The 21,166-nt window shown below is 47.8% G+C and overlaps 1 protein-coding gene across 4 annotated transcripts in view; it reads right to left on the bottom strand.

Moving 5' to 3' along the window:
* The window catches only part of PDPK1 (3-phosphoinositide dependent protein kinase 1), a 67,720-nt gene that overhangs the window by 38,949 nt on the left and 7,605 nt on the right, over nucleotides 1–21,166 (bottom strand). For 3 of the 4 annotated variants that reach the window (XR_004345687.1, XR_004345688.1, XM_032604360.1), the window contains exons 2-4: nucleotides 5,281–5,547; nucleotides 2,260–2,302; nucleotides 1,858–1,995 (exon numbers count right to left, since the gene is read on the bottom strand). Coding sequence is in view for 1 of the 4 variants with exons in the window: in XM_032604360.1 (XP_032460251.1) it covers nucleotides 1,858–1,995; nucleotides 2,260–2,302; nucleotides 5,281–5,547 (448 nt within the window). In the remaining 3 variants the exon portion in view is untranslated. The remainder of the gene's footprint in view (nucleotides 1–1,857; nucleotides 1,996–2,259; nucleotides 2,303–5,280; nucleotides 5,548–21,166) is intronic. The other variant, XR_004345689.1, reaches the window with a different exon arrangement.

Below are 21,166 nucleotides of genomic sequence, written 5' to 3'. Positions count from 1 at the left end.
CTCAAGTAGCAAGGATCAACGGATGCATCAATTACAGGACCACTGTGTACCCAGCTCTGAGGCCCCACCCCCAGGAGCCAGCTTGAGTCCATCCTCCCAGCTCACTTACAAGAGCCTTCCCTGCAGCAGCAGTCCGAGTGAGAGCAAATGGCTACCCTGCTCCAGACCCTCCTCCTGGACTCTGTGCCACACTTAGAAGAAAATCCAAAATTCTTGCCGGGACTCCAAGGCCCAAGGAGCTGACCCCTCCCCAGCCTTTTTGTACCCCCCACACATATGCACACTTGCCCCTGCTCTGCCCAGGCCTCGGGCTGACGTCGTCTCCTCAGACCACCAAGTTAAAACAGCTGATCCAACTCTCCACCGACCAACTCCTACCTGGCCCTACTACTCTTGTTCCCTCAGTGTCTATCACACAGCCATTAATCACCTGTGTATATCTAACTCCTGCGCAGAAATGCAAGCCCCATGAGGGCAGAGCCTTCACCTCATGTACCAGCATGTTCCCATCACCTGTAACTCAACCAGGACTTCTCAATAAACAAAAGGAAACATTCAGCTGACAGTTGAAGGAGCCAGAAAATGGTGTTAAAGGAGAAACAGGATCGAGCAAAGTTTTAACCCAGAAGAATATGTGTGGAGAGAGGAGAGAGGGGGAGGGAAGGGGGTTAAGATCAGGCCCCCACCCCCAGGTGAGATGGGGAAGCCAAGCTTTGCAGGTGGTGGGGTGAGGGGAAGGGGCTCTGGAGACCTAAGGGCAGGAGGAAAAGAACAGATGCACAGACTGAGGTTTACACTTGAACAAACTCTCAACTCCATTTGGCAGCTCGACCTCCCTCGTCGAGAAGAAGCCAAGAGTGGCTGCTGGGATTGAAGACAGAGTCTCTGGGCAAACAGGGGCTGAGGGAGTCCCGGTTTGGAAGAACAACTGCAGGAGAGGGGCTGGGGAGTGAGGAGACCTGGCGGGCCTGGCTCTATGATGAATGGCCCAGAGACAAGCTGACGACACAGATATGGCCCACCCTGACTGCCACGGTGCCCTGTCTCCTTGAACCCTAAGCAAAGAAGAAAGAAAAAAGTGCTCCAGGGATTACAGGAGAAGTCAGGGAACATGAGATGCCCTGAAATAAAACAAAGAATCAGCAGGGTGTGACGTCCCTGCAGGAGAAGCAGCTGGAGAAGCAGTATGCACAGCCCTGGAGAGCCAGGCACTGGATGATCAGAGACATCCATAGGGGTGGGAGAGGGGGAGGCTGGAGGGCCCTGGGGAGGGGCTGTCTCTGGGAGGACAAGTCCTGGATACAGGAAGAAAGGGTTGGGCTCCTGTGGGTCACTCCCTAGACTTTCTACCTGGCAGCTGAGCCTGAGAAAGATGTTCCTTCCAACCAAACCCCACAACCCAGGGCCAAAGAGGGCAGAAAGGTGCCCACCTCCTGGGAGCCCCGGATGCCCAAGATCCTTCTTCCTCTCTCTCACTTCCCTGCTTTGAGCACTGGATTCAACACCTGACAGATACTCCAAGGATGCTGATTAAAAAGGAATGAGGGCATGCTTTTAAATAAATGTCTAACAAGAACAGCATTGAAATAATGATCCTTTAGATATGAAGCTTACCAACAAAAAACCTCAAAAATGACTGTGATAATCTCCCTTGAAGTAATGTTCTACTTCAGTGAATGTCAGCAATCCCAGGGGGTCCCAAAGCAAAGTGATGTGAATTCGTCTGTATTTAGACTAAGCTACCCTTTTCCCTTCCAGGGAAGGGGCTACTTGTGAAAACAAAAACGGGGTCATGGTTCCAAAACGATAAGGGGTCACTGGCGTGATATCAGAAGGCTTTGACTGTTCAAAGGATACAGAGCTTTTCATCATCCTGAAATGTGAAGTAAAGTTTAACAAAGAAGGGGTGATCCAGCCGCGACATCACGTCTCTCTCTCTGGTTACATACGGGACTTTGTTCTCTTTGATAATGTGACGTTTCTCTAGAATTTTAACTTAAGAGAGAAGCAAGTTACTACAATTGGAAATGGTAAGAAAACACTAAAGACACAACTCATAAAGTAACAGATAAAAATTAAAGTTTTTCACAAAACGCACCCACCAGATTTGTGATCTCTAAGACCAACAGTGTCCTGTCCCCTGAAATCAGCACAGAAACCTCCAGGGGCTGGGCAGCCAGGTGGCCGCGTGCCCAGAGGTGCGCTGTTCCTGCATCCTAGACACTGGAGCATCCTAGCTCACTGGAGTTAGTTACTTACTAGCATATTCCCTTGAGGTTGCCAGTTCTCGGGCCAGGACAACCTGGTTTGGGAAGAAAAGGGGGAAAAAGAAGAGAAAAAAACACCCAATGTAACCAGGGCACTGAGTCTCACAAGTCACCCTGCAACCAACCACACAGGCTACCCCGCCCCCACCACGAAATTACATTTTAAATATTTTTGGTCCTGTGCTAACAAACATAGCTGAGTGTCAATGACTAAGTTAATGTGTTCTAATAGTTAAAGGAAACACATGTATCTCTCAAATGTTTCCAGAAAGTTCCTCATCAGATGCCAATAGTCTCCCCTCATGCAGTGAAATATATATTCAGGAACACGTTATGACCAGCATAACCCTCACACAAACAGTAGGAAGAAGCAGCAAATAATAATATCTCCACAAGGTGGGTACTGGGAATTTCTTCAAAAACTAACTCTATGGATAGGTCCCCAGTACATGTTCATTGCAAAAGGCCACCCTGAATTTGGGCTTTTACAAATAATAGTTGCATTTCACTTGATGCCACTCTCAGATGCTGTAAATCCCATCCCTGCTACTGAGGGCACAGGAACTGCGGCCGGCAGAGAGCGCCTCCCTCCACCCGCCCCCCGCCCCTCATGCCCTCTCCACAGCACAGCCTGGTCTTACACTCTACTTCGGGGACAGAGCACCAGTGGGGCCTCACACACATTGAAAAGAACTTTCTACACGAACACACCCTGGGCACAACCTGAGTAACAACTTCCAAATGCCTGATGAGCCCAGTCTGGCAGTGAGCTGGGGTGGTCCCCACTACCGCCAGCTGGTACAAATTCCTCTCCTGAGACACCTACAGGGAACAGCCAAGGACCAGAGAGCAGATGAAAACCTGCTGACTCCCGGGAAATACCGGAGCCTCCGGGAAGACCTCTGGAGGCCCCTGGTTGTAAGTTATATTCCGTTAGGGAATTCTTCACCAAGTTCATCAGAAGTGACCCTGGAAAAGCACTGTATGTAGCCCTGCAGTTTTTAAGAACAAGGTCTGATTATATGTGTTCAAATGGAAAGATCTTAAAGATCTCTGTGGAGAAAGGAACCTGTGTGGATTGTTCTCAGGCGCTGGTGAGTCAAGGAGAGTGGGCTGGGGAAGGGCTGGCCTTCTCTAGGTTATATACCGATGTAATGCTAAATTTCTTCACAGCAGCATGCACTAGCTACGTTAAGTAGGAAAAAGGAAGAAAAACACTGAGTGCTAATATTTAATGGAATCCTATCTGAAGGAGATATTTATGTCATCTTTCTGTTGTGTGAACTCTGCATGTTCTATGCAGTTTCCTTATGCCCCTCCACATGGCCCGGGCCAACTGCAGGGGCAGTAGACATCAGGATCACCCTCAGGTTGCCGGCGGCAGTGGACCAGGCTTCCCCCTCTCCAGCGCAGGCTCCATCACGTGAAGGTCCTACCTGGGGATCCAGCCTGGGAGCTGCCTCCCCTGGAAACCTCATTTTAAGTTGTCTCTATTTCAGGAATGGTGAGAAGGAACTGAGGGTAGCACATATAATTTGAGACCCAAGGCTGCAGGATTCCAAACAGTACCAGAAAGGAGGCTCCAGGCTCACGGCACTTTCCTGGGCACCACCCTGGCGCATGGGATGACAAGAATCTCAGCTGGGGCTTTTCTACATCAGGAATCTGTCACCCAGAACAGATGGCACCTACTTTTACCCATGGTGGAAACCCAGGAACACAGGGGAATTTCATAAATACATCCTCATTTTCCAGTCAATATAAATGTCCAATGAAGTACAGCTGAGAAAAGGAGAGAGAATGCTTCTTCTTTTACTGGACTCATGTAAGTAACTGTGCAGAACACCCAAGATTCTTTTCAAAATAGTATTTTCTTTCTGCAAGGACCTGTGAGTACCAGACCTACTGGGGATTATCCTCAAAGTTGAAGGTTTTTATCATGAGGGCCCAATTCTTTCATTAACTTAAAAACTGCCAATAAAAAAATCTAAATAAAAAATGTAAAAGGAGCAAAAGTTAACACTTAAAACGATGTTGGGAACGTGGGTGAGCCCCAGTATGTCATGTTCTTTGTATTTTGAATTATTTCATAAATGGAAAAAAAGAAAAGGAAAACAAATTTCACACGAGGTTTCTTCCCAAAGGCCAGGCAAGCAAGTCTCATTATTCAGGAACCCTGCTGGCCTGAGGAGCTGCAGCTCATGCTGGGCCCAGCTCAGAGACCACAGTGGCAAGGATCTGTCTCTTCTGAAGGCACGGACTAAGACTATGCGCCCTGGCCAGGGGACAGGGGCTCTGGCCTTCCCGAGCCTGCAGCAAGCCTCTGGCCCGGCCACAGCCACATGAGGCCTCCAACTCAGCAAAGGGCAGCTCTGAACCTTCATATCTTTGCTTTAAGAGGAAAAATACCACAAGATAGGTAAAACTCTCTCAGGTAACAAAAAGAATTACCCTGAGTGTGACTTGACAGTGCTGTGATAGTAATTCTGTCCATGAAACTGAGGACACAAAAATCTGGAAGCTAGCAGATCTTGGGCTGCAACTCTAGCAAATGTCAATGGTGTACTGTTTTATATTTTAAAAATAAGAGAAATAACAAAGGTCATTAAATGTTTCCCCAAAACTATGAAGAGATACACCAACACTAATGTTTAATCTAAGGAACAGGAAAGCTTCCCAGGGTCTTGCTAACAGGACACAATGATATGAAATGTAACTTAGAATACAATCTAACTGCATTTTTTGAGAAAATTAAAAATAAGATCATGAAATGCCTTTTAAAGCTTTCCCCTACAAAATCATGAGCTAGATATTTAAACCACATGATCTGCCTGGTGGTAGCCAAACCCCAAGTCACCTTCACAACAGGAGAGGAATCCCCAAGGGCCTGAGACCCTCCTCTGGGGTAGAACACCACTGTAGTGTCTTAGTCCCCCAGCTCCAAGTCCCAAGAAAGGCCAGTACTCCCAAGGAAAACACCCTCATTCAACAAACAGCAGCAGTCTGTACTCACTGTTGAAAAAGAGCCTTCACCAAGAATTTTCCCAAATTTAAAGTCTTCTGGCCGTTTCTTCCGAGGCTGTGGTGGCGGCTGTGTGGCGTGTTGCAGCGAGTTGGCGCTTGGCCGGGATTCGGCCGTGGTGCTGTCCATGGTGGGGCCCTGCCTGCTACCACAGCTGGGAACGCCAGGGGCCGTGCTGGACTCAGTCTGGGTCCTCACCATTGATGGGGACGGGCAGGAACATAATACCACGCTGGACTGAATAGGAACGGTGTCATACTGGTGGACACAGGAAAAAAGAGGTAAGATTCAAAGTGGCTCACCCTTCCTAAATGTATGAACTAAAGTGTTGACATCGTTGAAACACCACCAAGCACAGGGTAGACCATCTGATGCTCTGCCATGCAGTTCGGGCCACTGCCCTCCTCTCCCAAGTCCCTTCCCCGCTCAAATTCCACCCTGCCCTGTTCTGCGTGCCCACAGACCCCAGCACCCAGAACCTACCTGCCCTCACCCTCTCCCTCAGTACTGTGTAAGTTTCCAACACCTCCCCCACCCCCACCCAGCCACGGCCAGCTGGCCTTCCCATCACACTGCCTGGCCTAAACATCATCTGTGGCCCTGTCCACAGAGAAAGCTGGTCCAACCCTGTAACCACGTTGTCTCCTATCCCAGAACCCCTCCCCTGCTCACCCACTCACATTTGATATAAGGCTAGACACACAGAAGGCACTCAGGGTTTGAACAAACAGACTAGCTTAAGACTGTATCCTGGACTTCCCTGGGGGCGCAGTGGTTAAGAATCCGCCTGCCAATGCAGGGAACACGGGTTCGTGCCCTGGTCCGGGAAGATCCCACATGCCGCAGAGCGGCTGGGCCCGTGAGCCATGGCCGCTGGGCCTGCGCGTCCGGAGCCTGTGCTCCGCAACGGGAGAGGCCACAACAGTGAGAGACCCACGTACCGCAAAAATAAAAAAAAATTTTTTTAAAAACCCACATAAATGTGGCACACAGCACAAACGTGACCAGCAGTACAGGCTCTCTAGCTGGAATGGGAGTCCAAGACACACCATTTAGTTATGGCAAACTGCTGTTTTCTTGAACGCTCTATGGGTCGCAGTAAGTCAAGTGTGCCTTATGCATTTCATAAACACTCTATCTCATGAGAGGTACCAAGGGCTGGACCAAGCTCTGTGGTCAGTCCGTACCTTAATGATTTGTCCCTATAAACAACACATACAATCTTAACAGAAGTGTAATCAAATTCAATAACTTCCTTGGAGATTAGCTGGAACTTTCTGTCCTCGAAGGCAGTGGTAAGTGGGGAAGAGGTCACAGTCACCAGGCTGAAGCCCATCAAGAACCAAGATAGGCCTGGACTGTCCTCACCAGCCAGGCCAGCTGCACGATGACCAAGAGCTGTGCCCAGGGAGCACCAAGAACCTCAGAGGGCTCCCAGACACAGCCAAGGGGTAAGCACTCCCTGGGCCTGCAGGGTCATTCCAAGCGCAGACCCTCAGGCCCGGGACTGAGGAGCAGCAGGACTGTGTGACCCAAAGGTACACACGCCGAGAGAGGAGAAGCAGAAAGAGCCAGCACTTCACACAGCACCGTCCCAGGCACTACAGCACTGCTTCCAAATGGCCTGGTCACAGGCCCATCGGGCGCCATCGCTGCCCAACGGGATAGGGGAGGGGAGAGCACGCCTGTCTCTCACGAGACAGGGAGAGCACGCCTGTTTCGTGCCCCACCCCCACCGCACCTGTCCCACCAAGTGTGGGCCTGTTTACCAACCTCATCTAAGTTCACCTGTGCGCCCAGCCTCCTGCCAAGTGAGGCTCAAGAAGACAACCGGAGATGCACAGAACAGTGGCAAATGTTGCTTTTAATTCAAAACTGACAAGTGAACTACTGAATAAAATCTCAAACATGAAGTTTTTAAATAGCAAAACGTGATGAGTTGACTCATGGACCTGGAAAAATGTAATTTTACATAGACATGCTTCTGGACCCAATGACAATTCTAGCAAAGGCGCCAACGTATGTGTCACATGAAGGTTTCTGGCACAGGCGAGGGACAACCCACTGCTTCTTCATGGAGGGCAGAAGCTCAACTCTGGGAGGGGAGGTGCTGGAAGTGACAGCCAAGAGCAGCAAGGATGAAGAGGCAGGGCCTGCAGGCAGCAGGCATCCACAGCCACGGAAAGCAAGACCTGGCGTGACAAACACCATCAAACTGGCTACTCCAGGGACAGATGACCCTGATGTCAAACACCCTGGGAAGGCCCAGCACAGTGAAGAATGCTTATCCTGGCTTCAGGAATACTTACCGAGGAAAGGGTCTTCAGCTCCAACTTCCATAATGATAACTGAACACGTGTCCAGACCACGGAGAGTGGTCTCCAAAGACAGTGAAAGGTAAGTCTAATGAAACACTGGTTGACAAGTACATGTTTCTGAGAGCTTTCTTTCCTTTTCATCAAAGTAGTTTCTATGGTTATTAAAAAAAAAAAAAAAAAAAAAAAAGTCTCCAGAACAGATCCTCAAAGGAGAGCACTGTCCCTTAGAAAATACAGGTTTGCTCCTGACCTCAGCTGGGCCGACCCCACACACAGGTACCAACCAGGCGGCAGCCCTTGACTCGCAACTCTGCCCATTTCTGGTAGACATGCAGAAATCAACCACGAGGTGCGCTGAAAATCAACATGCTGTCTCAACAGAGCTGGACCTGCCTCCAGACCTTTGACACCCAGCAGCATCTGGCTGGGCAATGACAAGGTAGGAGGTAGAAAATCGTGCTGCATAAAACCTGCTCACGTCCTCCCTGACACCCATCCATGATAAGCGCCACGGAAGATGCCCAGGCTACCTGTATACTTCCCAGAACCTGTCACACGGTAAAGGTTGGAGCACAGGATTTTCCCACCTGTAAACATTAATGCACCTGATGCCAACTCTTACTTTTACAAGATGCCTGGCAAGTTCATCCAGCCCAAAAGCACAACTTCAATGAGAGGTATGAAGGCGGCTGATAAGCCTCTCTTTAAGGGATACATGCCACCTTATAAATTCACATAAACTAGTTATGTTTATGTTAAACATAACAGTATAAATTAACATAAACTAGTAAGCCGTCTTTCTTTGTCATTGGCAGCTGGCTGAAACTGTCAGCATGCTCTGGACAGGTGCAGAATGTTCTGGAGCCTAAGCTAAACCACGCCCGCTTCAGTTTGGTGGGCACTGAAGTAAAAGGCTTGACTACAGTCAGAGGAGAGAAACAGAGTGTGTGCTCTGGAGACGCCGGCAGGTGGAAACATGACCCTGGGGCCAGGCTGAGAGGGGGCAGGGAGAGGATGTTGTATGTCTACACACATACACCTGCCGGCCTCACCCCCAGAGCACAACCACCATCCCCCTCCACCTCAAATGCCCAGGACTCCGCCACTGCCCCCAGGAACCTCTCCGCCCCTTCATCCCCCCCAACACAGCAGGTATATCTTGCTGTTTGCCACAGCTTATAGCGCATCCCACAGCGCAGTGCGCACAGTCCCAGGAAGGTCAAGGAGAATGCCAAGACCTTTAACTCACTAGTGCAGACAGCTCTGGAGTGACTAGATGTGGAGTGACTTCTGTAAAGTACACCCTATTCTCCAAAGCCATGCTTTTCTGTTATGTCATAAAAATATATGCACTCATTTTGCTCATCAGTGTTTCTCAAAAAAGGTAAATTAACCACATTTTTAACCCAGTTATTCAACAAACATGGCCGCTGTGCTAGCGAAGGTCCAGGGACTTCGCTGTAAGTCAGGCGTGGTCCCTACCCCTAGGAAGCTACATCCCAACACAGTGACAGACCCAATATCATTTACAGAACTAGCAGATTAAAGCTGTGAGAGCAGCCATGGCAGAAGTGGATGAGTGCTGTGAGGCCGGAGCGTGGGTTGGGGAGGGGCTGGGAGAGGGTGCTGGGGGGGTGGGGGGGGGAGCGGTCAGAGGGCTGCAGCAGGTCCAGGGGAGGGTGACAGCGGCTTAGATGCGCTGCAGTGGCAGGAAGGGGAATACTCACATACAAAATATGAAATATAATAATAGCTAATCATGCATCTCGCATTTCAAATTTTCACTTTCCCCTAATGTTTCAGATTCAAAATTCAGATTCAGCAGCCTTTATGAGTCAGAAGGAAAAACCAGTCATTCTGAAATCAACATCCAAGTGAAGTGTAGAATGAACTCCGGATTTTTGAAATGGCAATAACAGATGATGTAATACAGACAGACATACACACATATCTGCTTTTCCACCACATGCTTTATGAGAAACGGCAGGGCCACCACCAGCACTTCATAGCAGCTTCAGTGATTTAAGGTAAATGCAGTAGTACCCTCAAGACCACGCTGTTTTATCCACTTCATCAACAAATATTCACTGAGCACCTACTATGTGCCATGCACTGTTCTAGGCACTGAAGATACAACAAAAAACAAAACTGAGCCCATGCCCTCAAGAAGCCCACATTCTAGTAGGAGCAGACAGACTCCCCCCATAAAACAAAAGCCAGGTAAAATCCACAGTGTGTCAAATGGTGATAAATAACTGTGAGAAAAATACAGCAGGGAAGGAAGATGGGAGTACAAATTTAAATAATCAGAGAAACCCTTACTAGGAAGGTGACATCTGAACAAAGACCCAAGGAGGTGGGGAAAGCCTTCCCAGGAGAGGACTGGGCAATGAGAAGGCCCAAAGGCAGGAGCAGCTCTAGACTCACAACAGTCCAGCTTGGCCCTCTGGATGGGCCACCTCCAGACAAAACCTCTGGATGCCAGGCAGGACCTCAGGGTCCCTGAAACACTCCTCCTGGGGTCACTTCTGGGCACCTCAAACCACAAGGGTGGAAGCCTGAGCAATGGGACTTGCCATAAAAGTCCTGGTGCCTCCTGAACCAGTCTGATGCCAGCCTAACCCTGGCTGTACTGTCCCTCATCAGACCTGGGCTGAAGATGCTGAACACCACACCACTGCCACTCTGGAAGCGCCACAGCAGCATCTGCTCTGCTCCAGCTTTATGGGCATGATGACACAGGGACTTGTCATGGCAGCCTTTCTCCTTCATGGAATTCCGCAATTTTCTTCCTGCCTCGGCCATAGCACGCCAGCCAAGTACCTCAGTGCAGGACCAGCTCTCATGGCCCCTCACTGATGGAGAGATGTTCACAGTGACAACTCAGTGCTCGTGCTTTCTCTTCCTGCAGTCATAAGTCGCTGGCATGGGTATGTTTTAATGAACAGTTTCACTTCTGCAGTTAAAATGATGGTCGAAATATTACCTTTTAAAGCACTTTAAAAGCATCAATTATAAAATGAAAAACCTAAGAAAAAAGCCCTCTTCCAGTGTGAAAAGCCCAAATGTTTATTTGTACTACAGCTATTATTCTAAAGGGCTGATTTTTTTTCACATTTGAGGTGGTAATTAAGCTGCATAAACAGCACTCTGAGACGGTCTGCCATGATCTGGAGGACACTCACTATACGGTGGCCCAGGGGTGGAGGCGGGGGTCAGGTTCCCAAGGAGCTCCTTCCAGCCCTCCAGCCCGGGGCCCTGCAGAGGCAGTGCAGCCCTGTGTGCCCAGGCAACCCAGGGCGTTGGGAAAGTCACTCCCTCCCAGCACAGCCCAATCAGCTTACCACCCATTTGGTGACCCAAAATTATGGTAAGTAAATACAATCTGGTTACTCAACAGCTTCTGAAATTTAAGTCTCTGGAGAAATCTAAAGCAACAGTACCCTGTCCCCCATCCTCGCCCTCCCTAATATAATGGAGCTGGTCACAAGTTCTCAAGAACACGGCTCTCTACCTGGTCCTGTAGGCACTGTGTCACCACAAGTCATGACTGCTGGCCTTTCCGACACACACGGGTGCACCCCAAATGCAAGCACCTAACACCCAAGAGAAGGCTGGGAGCTGCAGCCTGCCTCACCAACAGCTTCACACCAGTGGCTCCCTGTGGCCAAGGCCTCGCACTGACCAGGCCAGGCCCCAACCCCCACCCTTTCTCCCCCACTTCCCAGTACCAGCATCCTTTAAATCCCCCCACAGGACAGGACCCCTCCTGTGCTCCTCTCTCCTGCTTCCTGTGTGGCTGTCAGAACAAGCTTCCATAACTGCATGAAGTGGGAGCTATGTCTGTGGCTCAGCTCTACTGTGAACAAGGAAGGACGGCTGTTCTCAACTGAACTTGGCCAGGAAAACCAGCGCCATGAACATCCAACACCTGGGATGTCTCTGGAAAAGGGGGTCACACCCCCCTAACTGCACTCAACATGCACCTCGTCCTGCACCTGTCACCGTGTCGTGTGATGAGTAAGCAGGAGGGCGCCTGTGTGCTCACAGCCTCCCCAGAGCAGGACCACGACACCCTTCTGCAAGAGCATCTCTGTCAGGAAGACAAGCCCAAGTCTTAAACAACTGACTTCCAAATGAACTTGTAAAACTACTGTCCATAAACTGGACGTTTTCTGTAGACTTCAACTGGTTTCAGAACAATTTGTATATAAAAACTTAGGATTTTCAACTTCTTTGACTTTTTGAGTGTTGAGTTCAGCAGTCTCCTCTTAGAGGTAGAAACTCTCAAGGGAAAATTAATTTGCGATGGACTTACATTTTCGTATCCACCAAAAACACATCAAGGTTCAATTTAACTATGCAATACATTGCTCAACCACTAGAGAGCTTAGGAAAATATGAACATCAAAATATCCAGTATCCAACATTCAAAACTGCTAAATGTGACAAATATATATATTTTTTTTTAAATAAATTTATTTATTGATTTATTTCTACTTTTGGCTGCGTTGGGTCTTCGTTGCTGCATGTGGGCTTCTCTCTAGCTGTGGCGAGCAGGGGCTACTCTTTGTTATGCTGCGCGGGCTTCTCATTGCGGCGGCTCCTCTTGTTGCAGAGCACGGGCTCTAGGCATGCGGGCCTCAGTAGTTGTGCCTCGATGGCTCTAGAGTGCAGGCTCAATAGTTGTGGCTCATGGGCTTAGTTGCTCTGCGGCATGTGGGAATCTTCCCAGACCAGGGCTTGAACCCATGTCCCCTGCATTGGCAGGTGGATTATCAACCACAGTGCCACCAGGGAAGCCCTGTGACAAATATTTGACTGACAAATAGATTAAAATGCAAATGAATTGGGGGCAAAGGAAAACAATGACCCACAGATTTCTTTTCTACCTCCGTCAAGTCTCCTATACTAAACACCTCACCTCTTCCAAAGCTGCAGACAACAACTTCACTAACCCTTAGGTTTACTGCCAGGTAAATAGAAGCTTATTTTTAAAATACAGAGTCATATATTTGTAAAGCGCACCTCAGACCTTAATTACCTGGTGGCAAGACAGTATTACGAGGGTCAGATGAGGAAGTGAAGAGAGGACACAACTCAGCAGGTTTCAGAAGGCACTGCAAGTGTGTAGGGGAGAAGCCACAGCCAGTGGCCTGGGTGGATTCCCAAGACTCCTGCTGTGTCTAAACATAGGATAGGGTTCAGCTGAAGAGATGATTTCTTCTCCAAAATGGTTCAGAGAGGTTGTGTTAGGATGGAAGACTCATGGTTTCTCCTCCTGTTATGAAATATAGTTTGAAACACTTTACAATGAAAAGTGATTTATCTGTTCATTCTACTAACAGATACCAGGAGCCCAATCTTACTTGAGCCCTAGGGACTAGAAGGAGAAAAGAAAACAGCAAACAGCCCCTGAGTCAGCACCAGGAAGCAGGGGAGTTGACTTCAGGGGAAAAGGGCTGACTGATGTTCCTCAGATCCCTCTGGATCTTTCTTTATGTCTTTATCTCTTTAGGAAGGATAAAGTGCAAATTAAGCAAGGATTTCATATGAAGAACAAGCTTGGGAGTTTGAAGCTAGACTCAGGGCTGGTGTGATGAGAAACAGTCTTTCATCCTGAGGAGGGAGCCTGTCATTCCGCACCAGAGCCAAGGATTCAAACCTGGGGGCCTACACACCCTGTATTTGAGCAATTACAACTAGATGCTTTAAACATGTCTTGGTTCTTAAGAGTTTAAAATTTCTACCTACAAACCTGCTGAGGAAGAATCTGACGTCACAAGAATAAATAGCTGCAAATGCTTAATCATTAGTTACTAAACTGTCCAAACCTTTTGTATATGAATAGTTGCTGCCTCCCACAAACAAGTTACAGGTACAAGTACAGAAGTTACCACCAAACTGTGAGAACTCACACTCTGCCAGGTTGGGACCCCAGCTCTGCTCCTGACCGGCCATCTGACCTTGAACACACTATGTCACCTCTCTGTGGCTCAGACTTCACCTAATAGTCAGGGATAAGGAGGACAGGACCTTCCAGGCTTGCTGTGAGGATTTAATGAGTTAATCTACACAAAGCACTCAAGCTGACTCCAAGGGAGCACGCTATAAACAGTTGGTTTGGTTTGTTTGTTTTTTAATAAATTTATTTACTTTATTTATTTATTTTTGGCTATGTTAGGTCTTCGTTGCTCCGCGTGGGCTTTCTCTAGTTGTGGCGAGCGGGGGCTACCCTTCGTTGCGGTGCACGGGCTTCTCATTGCAGTGGCTTCTTCTGTTGCAGAGCACAGGCTCTAGGCGCGCTGGCTTCAGTAGTTGTGGCATGAGGGCTCAGTAGTTGTGGCTCACGGGCTCTAGAGCACAGGCTCAGTAGCTGTGGAGCACGGGCTTAGTTGCTTTGCGGCATGTGGGATCTTCCCAGACCAGGGCTTGAACCCATGTCCCCTGCATTGGCAGGTGGATTCTTTTTTTTTTTTTAATTTTTTTTTTTTTTTTAAACATCTTTATTGGGGTATAATTGCTTTACAATGGTGTGTTAGTTTCTGCTTTATAACAAAGTGAATCAGCTATACATATACATATGTTCCCATATGTCTTCCCTCTTGCGTCTCCCTCCCTCCCACTCTCCCCATCCCACACTTCCAGGCTGTCACAAAGCACCGAGCTAATATCCCTGTGCCTTGCGGCTGCTTCCCCCCAGCTATCTACCTTACTACGTTTGTTAGTGTGTATATGTCCATGACTCTCTCTCGCCCTGTCAAAACTCACCCTTCCCCCTCCCCATATCCTCAAGTCCGTTTGGCAGGTGGATTCTTAACCACTGCGCCACCAGGGAAGCCCCTATAAGCAGTTTTATGATTAAATAACACAGAAGACAAACACACATATACACACACACACACACACACACACACACACACACACACAGAGGTTTTCCCAACCAAGGGTCATCAGATGATAAAATAAGCTCTTCAAGACCAAAATGAAGCCCATCCCCCTTCCGCATACTATATTTATCTGTGAGTAAACTGAATTAACTATATACTGAATTAGGAGGCCCAATTCTAACTGTGAGGCAGACAAAATGATACAGGAAGGCTGGGCTCCCTAACACACTGGGAGAGGGATCAAGATCAAAATCAGGGCCTTCTATGGTCAAGATGCTGTCACGCAGCTTAAGACTCCAGCCAGCAAGAGAAAGGATCTCAAACCCAAAAGGCTAAGCTGCCTTTAAATGCTGCCTGGGCGGAGTGTGCTGTGAAAGGCCCTCGACCGGTACAGCCAACACACCGCACAGAGGAACACCTCCCTCTAGGCCCCTGCATAAAGAGGGGTGGTAGACTGCCATAAAATTCGACCAGCTCATCCCCAAAGGGACACTGCTCTCAAGTCAGTCGTGCTCACTGGCAAAGAACATTCTGGTAAGAACCTTCTCTCACCTCAAGAAAGTCCACAAAGCTAGGCCCAGCACAGAAAACCTGGCAGAGGCAGGGACAGCAACCACTGCCACCTTCCCCAAACCCCAGACCTCTACTATGAAGAACTAGAGTGAAGGAGCAAAATCGAGGACCCAAGGTGACTTAGCTGAAATCATGGGTAACTATGCGCAAGCCACACTCTCTCTGAGCCGTAATTTACTATTCTGTGAAGTGAGGTGTATAACACTGACCCACCCCTTGAGGGCTGCTAGGTGCCCACAACAGACAGGAGCTCAAAGTCACTTTGTGAAATACATCTGTCTTGTGTTCACAGGGCAGACCAGGCATGGCTACTGCCTAAAGTGGTGGGAGGGGATTGCGGGGCATGGGCGCTTGTAACACAGACCACGCCACATGCTCCACCCACATTAGCCTTCAACCACAGGCAGACCGGGAGCTGGCCCACATGACACAAATGGTCACCAATGCTCTTGTGCAACTCGACACATAGCAAAATGCAGCTCATCCTAACCAGCATGGAACTACACTTAGGAGCTCCAGGTGGATGGCTGACTGGATTTAAATGAAGACCCGAGTAAGACTTTCTATTGTTCCATGGAGCAGCATGAAGAAAGTGCACCAGGAGAGGGAGAAGCGTCTAGTGGGTGATCCCCGAGGGTGACCACTTAATCTGTCCTCCCACTCTCTTCTGCAGCCCCTTGGAGCCTCTCACCCAACGAAAGGCAGGTGGAAGAACACAAGGTCACAGCTGCCAGCCGCCTAAAGTCTAGTCCACAGGCTTAACAGACCCCAAGACTCAGTAAACAATGTCTGAATTTTGCTAATAAACCTGTACCTTCAACATTAACTTTGTGCCTACCACAAACATACTATGAAATACAGGATTTCTTTGCTCTTCTAACTTCCTTGGATACTTTGGAACTGCATAAAGGTATACTTTACATGCCATTAACTTGATTAACATGAACATCAGGATGCAGGTGACTTCTGAGTTGGAAGGGAGGAGATTACAATCAGCAGAACCATTCAGAGGGCTTCTAAGAGCCTAGTAAAATCCTACGTTTAAAACAGGGTGGTGGCACATGCAAGTTTGTTTTAAATTCTCAATATACACACCTTATAGACACAACTGTAAATAATATTGCTTAAAAGGACTTAATGAACTGCCATTTTTCTCTACTTCTAAAAATAACTTTTATTAAGCACTTGTTGTTGTCACGCACACTTCTGAGCATTTCACACATATTATCACAGTCCTCAAAACAACTCTTGGGGGTAAGGACCACTGGCATCCCTTTTTACAGATGGAGGCACTGAGGCACAGATCAGGTCCCTGTCCAAAGTCAAAAGCCCAACAGTGAAGCCAGATTCAAACTCGCTCTCAACCCTCCCCAGCTGGTAAAGGGTATGTCTGATGCTGATACTCCATGTGACCCAGGGAACAAGAAAGTAGGGTCCCAAATTGGCAGGACCTTCCTGGGAAGCATTCAGTAACCACTTCCATATCACATCTTAGGCTCAAGTCCTTCTGACCTGCCAATTTCTGCTACACTGAATCTAGTTCAAACAGTCAAATTCATACTAAGATTTATATTATGAAAACATTCATTAAGAAATTACTCCGGGCTTCCCTGGTGGCGCAGTAGTTTAGAGTCCGCCTGCCGATGCAGGGGACACGGGTTCGTGCCCCGGTCCGGGAAGATCCCACATGCCGCGGAGCGGCTGGGCCCGTGAGCCATGGCTGCTGAGCCTGCGCGTCCAGAGCCTGTACTCTGCAGCGGGAGAGGCCACAACAGTGAGAGGCCCGTGTGCCGAGAAAAATAAATAAATAAATAAAAGAAATTACTCCCAACAGCTGGAAATGGCCAGTGTAAACGTCCACAACAGGACAATGGCTACTCATGGTTGACCCACAGAGAGGAGTACTACACAGCCACTGGAAGTGGCTCATGCAAAACACTCAGTGAAAAACAGCAGGAGACAAAGCTGTCTCAGATATACGGTCAGGAAAGGAAACGATGACCCCTGGGTGAAGAAAAGATAGATCTTCCAGTTGGTTCCCGGTACCTATTAACCTTGATGGCTGCAAGGGATGAAATTTGACCTAGGAGGGTCAGCAGATGCAGCACAGGGGCTCCAGGCAGTGAAGGCCTCTGAGGGACCTTATCAATGGCACACCGACCACAGGGGCCACTAAGTCCTCAATAGACACTGGTACTACCACGTGGCGCCCAGAGACCTTCTGCACTTCCTTCCAGGTCCATCAGTTAATTCATCCAGAAAATACGCGCAATGTATAAAAAGTATTTGCTAATAAGTAGATGAATAAATTAATATCTTTTAGATACAGATCCTATGTGTGAGGAAGAAATCATTAACTACCACTGGGGGCCCAGTGTGGAAATCCTATTTCTGCTTTTAAAGCCTGTCATCCTAGAGCAGTATCAGAAAAACAGAAGCACTTCAAAGACAGTGCAATCCATATACTTAAGATTCTGTTTCACAGCCAAATAACTTGGATGAAATCTAGAAAGAATATGCATTAAAAGCTTTAGTAAAAAAGCTTTTCAGTAAAATCTATTATTAGTCAGAAAACAATAATATCAACAAGCTCTCGCCTTCTGTTTTACTAAAATAATTTAACATATTAAACTTGCCAACTAAGAAAAACTGAATTTCTAAGCTCAAGTCACATTAATTATATACCACTTAAATATGAATCTTTCCTTGGGAATTAAACTCATTCAGCAAACGTTTTTCCCCTGCAATCTAGTTTGTAAATCTGAGTGATACCTAACTTGATCCAAAGCAATTTATCTTGAAAGTTAGGTGATGTGGTGAGGCCAGCAGGTACTGAGCTGTTTCCCCTTCTACCCAGAGGAGCTGAACCCTGCGGCTCCTCTTTCCCACTCTCCAGCTTCCAACCCCGGCTCCTTAAAGGAAACCTCCCTCAGCCTCCAAGACTGAAAGGTCAAGGGCTAAAATAAAATCTAGAGCACATGGGCACTTCCAATGAAATGAGAACCGTTCTCTAGGGTTCCAGCCCTCCCAACCCCTCCCCTCCAGCCCCCCCCTTCCCTTCTTCTGCGCTGGGGATCCTCAGCAGCCCCGTTACGTTCCCCTTGCTGACACTGACCCACTAGCCATGCCCTCTCCTCCTCCTGTGTCCTTCAACCTCAGTGGGGACTGCACTGTAATCTGTCCTTGCCGGCCCACAGCTTGTGCCCCTCCCCCAGCAAGGTGCACGATCCTTGAGAGCAGCAAACGGACCAGTTGGAACTTCCTTAAAATGCCCTAGATTTTGTTTACCCTCCACTGGTGTTTCCCACACATAAACATACAACCACAGTGATATGGATAACTGTTCTAATCACCCTAACAGATTATCCTGTTGTTGTTTTTTTAAAAAAAAGCCAGATTAATGTGGTCAGACTTTTGTTTTTTAATCCTCTGAAGCTCCTCTCTCTTTGAAATAGGAGAAAAACAAACCAGCCCCCAGAATGCCACTGGCCATCTATATCAACATCATCTGGCAGGAACACCCTTCCAGCAGTGTAAACTTACATGGTTTTGCAACGGAAGGAGAGAGACCCAGCTTATTTCTAACTAAGAATGCCTATCCTGACACCTGAAAAGGCTCCTTTAACAGATGCTTTCCTTTCCTGGGCCTTTATCTGCAAATTCTGGATAACAAGTTTCTTATTGGGAACAATAATGGCCAACTGAGACAGAGAGAGACTTTGTCCCACTGTTAACTGCTAACTCCCACTAACTCACAACATCATCAGTGTGCAGAGAAAGATCTATTTTGTCTAGCATGACATTCATCCACACCTCCACCAATCACCAACTTGAGTTCAGTTACCAGAAACAAAGAGAGGAGGAGGAAGGAAAGAAGAGCAGGCCAGGCCAGTCCAGTCTCTATTTCACCTTCTCTTAGCCAACCCCAAACATGTAAACAGCCTCCAGACTCCTAGAGTCCTAGGGAGGGACTTCAATGCCTTCAGGCCTCTCCATCATTTTCTTCATAGTGCTTTGCCCTTTTATCAGTGCCCTGCTCTTTCTTCCCACAAATTCCTACCTTCATAACTGTCTTGTTTTTGCTGTGGTCATATGGAAACGATGTTGGAGGGTCATATGGAAACGATGTTGGAGGCAAATCCATAGATGGGTGGGAAAGCAAACCAAACTCATGACTTTCCTGAATATGCCTATCTTCAGAGTCCTGGGCTAGAAGAAACTCCAAACTCTTGTGCTTGTTTCAATCTAAAAATCTCAAAGTAACAGCCCACAAGTCAGGCCGTGACTCAAGATCTTTAGACAGTAAACAACACCATAGCTTCACTTGAAAGAAAAAAGCTAGAGAACATACCAAAGCTAACCACCTACTTTCACAAGGACCAGGTGATACAGATCTATCCTCCTACCTGCAAAGAAAGCACAAAGAGACTGAGCCCACAGGACCTGAGCAGATCACGGCAAATGCTAATTAGATCACAAATAGCAGCTTCCAAATACTCCGGAGGGACACGGGCCTTCCCCGATTAGAAAGCGTTTCTATCAGTGGGTTCAGGTTCACTCGGCACCTGGGGACATCTCTGTCCCTGCACAGTGTCCTGGGAGCGTCCATGCCTGCAGAAAGTGGCCAGAGCAGGCAGGCACCTGGACCCCATGCCAGCTCTGACCTGGTACATAAGTCAGAAGCCCACCAAGTCCCAAGTGTCTTCATCTGGAAACCAGAAGGATCCAACTGAGTAAGCATGAAGGTCCCTCCCAAAATAAAAATACTGTGGTCATCCTATGACACACAAACAACAAGTATCAGAGAACAGAGCAGGGCCAAAGGCCTAATTCCAGTCAATCAGAACTAATCTTGTTTCATCTTTCCAGTGGTAAGTCATGTGGACATCAGGCACTCCTGATATATGCACTAGGGGCACCCAACTTCCTTGGGATTCTTCCTGAGTCCATAACCCCAGTTTCTTCAACAAAAGACATCAGACAAACCCAAACTGAGGGACAGTCTATGAAATACCTGACCAGTACTCTTCAAAAGCATCAAGTTCATGACAAACAAGGAAAGACTGAGAAACTGTCATACAGCAGAGGAGACCAAGGAGACCCGACAACCAAATGCAATGTGGTACCCTGGATGGGACCCTGCAACAGAAGAGGACATTGGGGGGAAACCGAGGAAATCCCAATAGGTTTGCGGTACAGTAAATAGTGTGGCACCAATGTTGAAGTCTTAGTTTGGACAGATGTGGCAGGGTTGTATAGATGTTAACATTGGGGAAGTGGGATGATGGGTATTATGGGAATTCTGTCTTGTGTTTGCAACCTTTCTATGTATCTAAAGTTATTCCAAAAATCAAGTTTATTTTATTTTTTTAATATTTATTTATTTATCTTGGCTGCTCCACGTTGTAGTTGCGGCACGCGCAATCTTCGTTGCGGCGCGTTTAGTCGCAGCATGCAGACTCTTAGTTGTGACATGCAGGATCTAGTTCCCTGACCAGGGATCGAAACCGGGCCTCCTGCATTGGGAGCATGGAGTCTTACCCACTGGACCACCAGGGAAGTCCCTCAAGTTTATTTTAAAAATAAGTTTGTTTGGAGGCTATTTTGATAGCTTCAAGCAAACTTAAAGGATCTGAAAACATCCTGTGTCATTAAAAAACCTGACTCAGGGGAATTCCCTGGTGGTCCAGTGGTTAGGACTCTGCGATTCCACTGCAGGGGGCACGGGTTCGATCCCTGCTCAGGCAAGCAGTGCAGCGCGGCCAAAAACAAAACGAAAACAACAACAACAAAAAACAACTTGACTCAGAGTCCATACTGAATACTAATTTGAAAAATATAGGGCTACTAAAGGAAAATAATACACTTGAAAGGAAGGGAAAAAAACCTGACACCGAATAAATTCAGTATAAATTTCCAAATACCACCACCTTCATCATGCACTGTCCAAAAGACATCCGTGTTTGAAAGCACAGCAGGTCTCCCAGAGAAAGCACTAGGCAAGCACAGCCACCTGGTCTTCCCAGCACACAAAACGGCGCTCCCTCCTTGAACTTCCTCCACAGTCAGCCACTTCCCTGCTCCCCTGTCCTCCCG

Source organism: Phocoena sinus, chromosome 15 (assembly GCF_008692025.1).
Source record: "Phocoena sinus isolate mPhoSin1 chromosome 15, mPhoSin1.pri, whole genome shotgun sequence".
NCBI lineage: Eukaryota > Metazoa > Chordata > Mammalia > Artiodactyla > Phocoenidae > Phocoena > Phocoena sinus.
This window is presented reverse-complemented; position numbering and strand designations above follow the sequence as displayed.